The sequence below is a fragment of the Phacochoerus africanus genome, chromosome 9 (genome assembly GCF_016906955.1).
Source record: "Phacochoerus africanus isolate WHEZ1 chromosome 9, ROS_Pafr_v1, whole genome shotgun sequence".
In the NCBI taxonomy this organism is placed as follows: Eukaryota; Metazoa; Chordata; class Mammalia; order Artiodactyla; family Suidae; genus Phacochoerus; species Phacochoerus africanus.
Window position 1 is genome coordinate 82,693,271 of NC_062552.1, and position 3,588 is coordinate 82,696,858.

Below are 3,588 nucleotides of genomic sequence, written 5' to 3' on the forward strand. Positions count from 1 at the left end.
AACAATTTCTTAATGCACAGTGAATAGAATTAGAAAGGAAAGAAATAACTGGTAGACAACATGGAAGAAAGTCGTCAAAACTGAGAAGTGGTTTTAATGTTTTATTGTATTTTATTGGACAGGTACATATATAACACTATAGAATAAGAATTGTTTAAAGCATTTTACAAATATTAAGTTAATCCTTTTTACCTATGAGGAAGGTACCTTTGAGCATAAGGAACCGCCATTTTATATAAGTCAAAAATAGACAAATATCAGAAATTTCAGATAGTTCATTTTACAGATAACAGAATTTAGGCATAAAGAGGTTCAGCAGTTTGTGCATTGGTAGAAAGCAAAGCTTAATTTTGAAGTCATGTACTTTGGCTCAAGAGTCTATGCTTGTAACCGTGTCACTCAAAAAGTTACCTAATTCTGAGGAACCATTGCTGATTTCAATATAATTAGGGCAAGGATTGGCACTAATTTGGACAGAAGTATTAAATAGGTCATTGTCTTTGCCCATTATCTTCCCCTCATTGTTCAAATCCCCAGACAGTATGGGGACACAACTTTTGAAAGAACTGTAGTAGTTACAAGGCTTAATTCATACTGATCATGTGCATTAGCTGAAATGCTTACAAAGCCATACCCCAATTTCAAGAAGATATTGTGATTTTTTTAAATCAAAAATAATTCAAATATCTTTGCTTTTGTCCACTGAAGGGCAGAATATATTGAAGAGAAAGAGACAGCCAACAAGAGCTCTTTAAAATACTCTTTTTTTATCTTTTATCTGTTTTTTTTCATACATTGCAGCTGTTCACACATCTCACTAAAAAAAATTTAAAAACCTATCTTGAATAGTCACAAATTTTGTCATATTTCCAAAGCACTGTTTTTCCGATTCTGCACAAACCCCAAAAATCAATCTGACAAGTAAGGATTCTCCTCAGAACCAGAGTAGGAATATAAATAAAAGAGGTCAGTCCAGATTCTTGTAAATCAAGGAGGGACAGGAAATGTAGAAATAGTCCTATGTTAATACTTTTTATTACATCACATTGCACAAGAAAGAAGAACACCATATTCTTCTTGGTTATGGGCAGAAAACGCATGAAGAAAATTCTAGATATTGGTACTTAGCCTAAAAAGAAAGCATCCAGGATGCTGTGTTTCATTAGATTCATGTTTAGCATGACCAGGGAATGTTAGAGTTGCTTATTTTACTTGATATCAAAATGACTTAAAACAGCTTCCTGAAACTCAGCACCTGACTGAATATTCTCCTCATTGCCACTTTCATCTCTTTGTTCCTAAAAGTGTAGATGGCAGGGTTCAGAAATGGGGTAATAACTACATCAAAAATAGCAAGGAATTTATCTACTGGCACTGTGGGAAAAGGCCATGAATACACAAAAATACATGGACCAAAAAATAAAATCACCACTGTGATGTGAGCTGATAGTGTAGAGAGGGCCTTGGACAAACCACTTGAAGAACGTTGCCACACAGTGACCAAGATGAAGATATAGGAGATAATCAAAATGAAAAAAGTTCCCAGGGAGATAAAACCACTATTGGCAGTGACCATGAGCTCTAGTCTGTAAGTATCTGTGCAGGCAAGCCTAATAAATCGAGGAAGGTCACAGTAAAAGCTATCCATTTTATTGGGGCCACAGAACGGTAGGTTTACAACAAATAAAACTTGGATCAGCGAGTGGATGAATCCAATGGTCCAGGCAGCAATCAAGAGTGAAATACAAGTTCTGAAGCTCATGATGATCAGGTAATGGAGAGGCCTAGATATAGCAAGGTAACGGTCAAGTGCCATGGCAATGAGCAGAATCATCTCAGTTCCTCCAATAACATGAACGAAGAACATCTGAGCAATACATCCTTGGAAAGAGATTACTTTTCTCTCCTTGAAAAGATCAGAAATCATCTTGGGAGCTGAAATGGAGGAAACCCACATATCAATAAAGGAGAGGTTGGCTAGCAGAAAGTACATGGGGAAGTGTAAATGGGAGTCGGAGATTACTGTGAGCATGATGAGGAGGTTTCCTAAAATACCTGTTACATAGAACACAGAGAAAACTAAAAAGAGGACAAGTTGCATCTCCAAAGAACTGGTGAGTCCCACCAACACAATCTCAGACACCACCGAATGATTTCCTCCCCCCATGGTCTCAGTCACTTTGGGCTCCAAATTTGCCTGAAAGAATAGGAAATAAGAAATTGGGATTACTGGCCATATTACTCAGGGTTCTATTAGAGAAGCAGAAACACTAGGAGATAATATACTAAGGTATTTGGAACAGTGTCTTGACATTATTGATTTAGCAGAAGCTGATTCAGCAGCCTCTGCAGGTCAGTTGTCCTAGCATCTTATGCTGTAGCTTGAGGTCCACGGGACAGGCAGTCAGGAAGGAAAGATGAATGTAAATGAGGGAAACAAAAATAAACTGGAACCCACAATCAAGAACTAAACACTGCACAAATAACAAATGCTGGAGAGGGCGTGGAGAAGACAGAACGTTCCTACATTTTTGGTAGGAATGCAATTTGGTGCAGCCGCTATGGAGAACAGTATGATGGTTCCTTAAAAACCTAAAAATAGAGAAGCATATGATCCACTAATCCCACTTCTGGGCATCTATCCAGAGAAAATATCATTCAAAAAGATATTTGCACCCCAGTGTTCATAGAAGCACTGTTTACAGTAGCCAAGACATGGAAGCAACCTAAATGTCCTTCAACAGAGGATTGGATAAAAATGGGGCATATTAGGAGTTCCTGTTGTGGCACAGTGGTTAACGAATCAAACTAGGAACCATGAGGTGGCAGGTTCGATCCCTGGCCTTGCTCAGTGGGTTAAAGATCTGGCATTTCTGTGAGCTGTGGTATAGGTCACAGACACGGCTCGGATCCTGTGTTGCTGTGTCTCTGGCGTAGGCCGATGGCTACAGCTCCGATTCAACCCCTAGCCTTGGAACCTCCATATGCCGCGGGAGCAGCCCTAGAAAAGACAAAAAAAAATGTGGCATATTATGTATACAACTGAATACTATTCATCCATAGAATATAATGAAATAATGCCATTTGCAGCAACATGGATGGACCTAGAAATTATCATACTAAGTGAAGTAAGTCTGATAAATATCATATGATATCATTTTATGTGGAATTTAAATATGACACAAATGAAATTATTTTCAAAATAGAAACAAACACAGACATAGAAAAAAATTATGGCTCAGTAGAAACGAATCTGGCTAGCATAGCATCCATTAGGACTCAGGTTCAATCCCTGGCCTTGCTCAGTGGATTAAGGATCTGGCACTACCATGAGCTGTGGTGTAGGTCACAGATGCAGTTCAGAGCCCACGTTGCTATGGCTGTGGCATAGGCCAGTGACTACAGCTCCAATTCAACCCCTAGCCTGGGAACCTCCATATGCCGAGGGGGCAGCCCTAAGAAGACAAAAAAAAAAATTATGTTTACCAAAGTGGAAGGGAGGTGAGGAAATGATAAATTAGGAGTTTAGAATGAGCATACAAACTACCATATATAAAACAGATAAATAGCAAGCTCCTTCTGTATAGC

At 38.6% G+C, this 3,588-nt stretch overlaps 1 protein-coding gene across 1 annotated transcript; it reads right to left on the reverse strand.

Annotated features, from left to right (window-relative positions):
- Positions 1–1,228: 1,228 nt before the first annotated feature.
- Positions 1,229–2,170, reverse strand: LOC125136037 (olfactory receptor 4F3/4F16/4F29-like). The gene has a single exon (XM_047796632.1). It carries the CDS (start codon positions 2,165–2,167, stop codon positions 1,229–1,231), a length of 939 nt encoding a protein of 312 aa, XP_047652588.1. The 5' UTR covers positions 2,168–2,170.
- Positions 2,171–3,588: the final 1,418 nt, after the last annotated feature.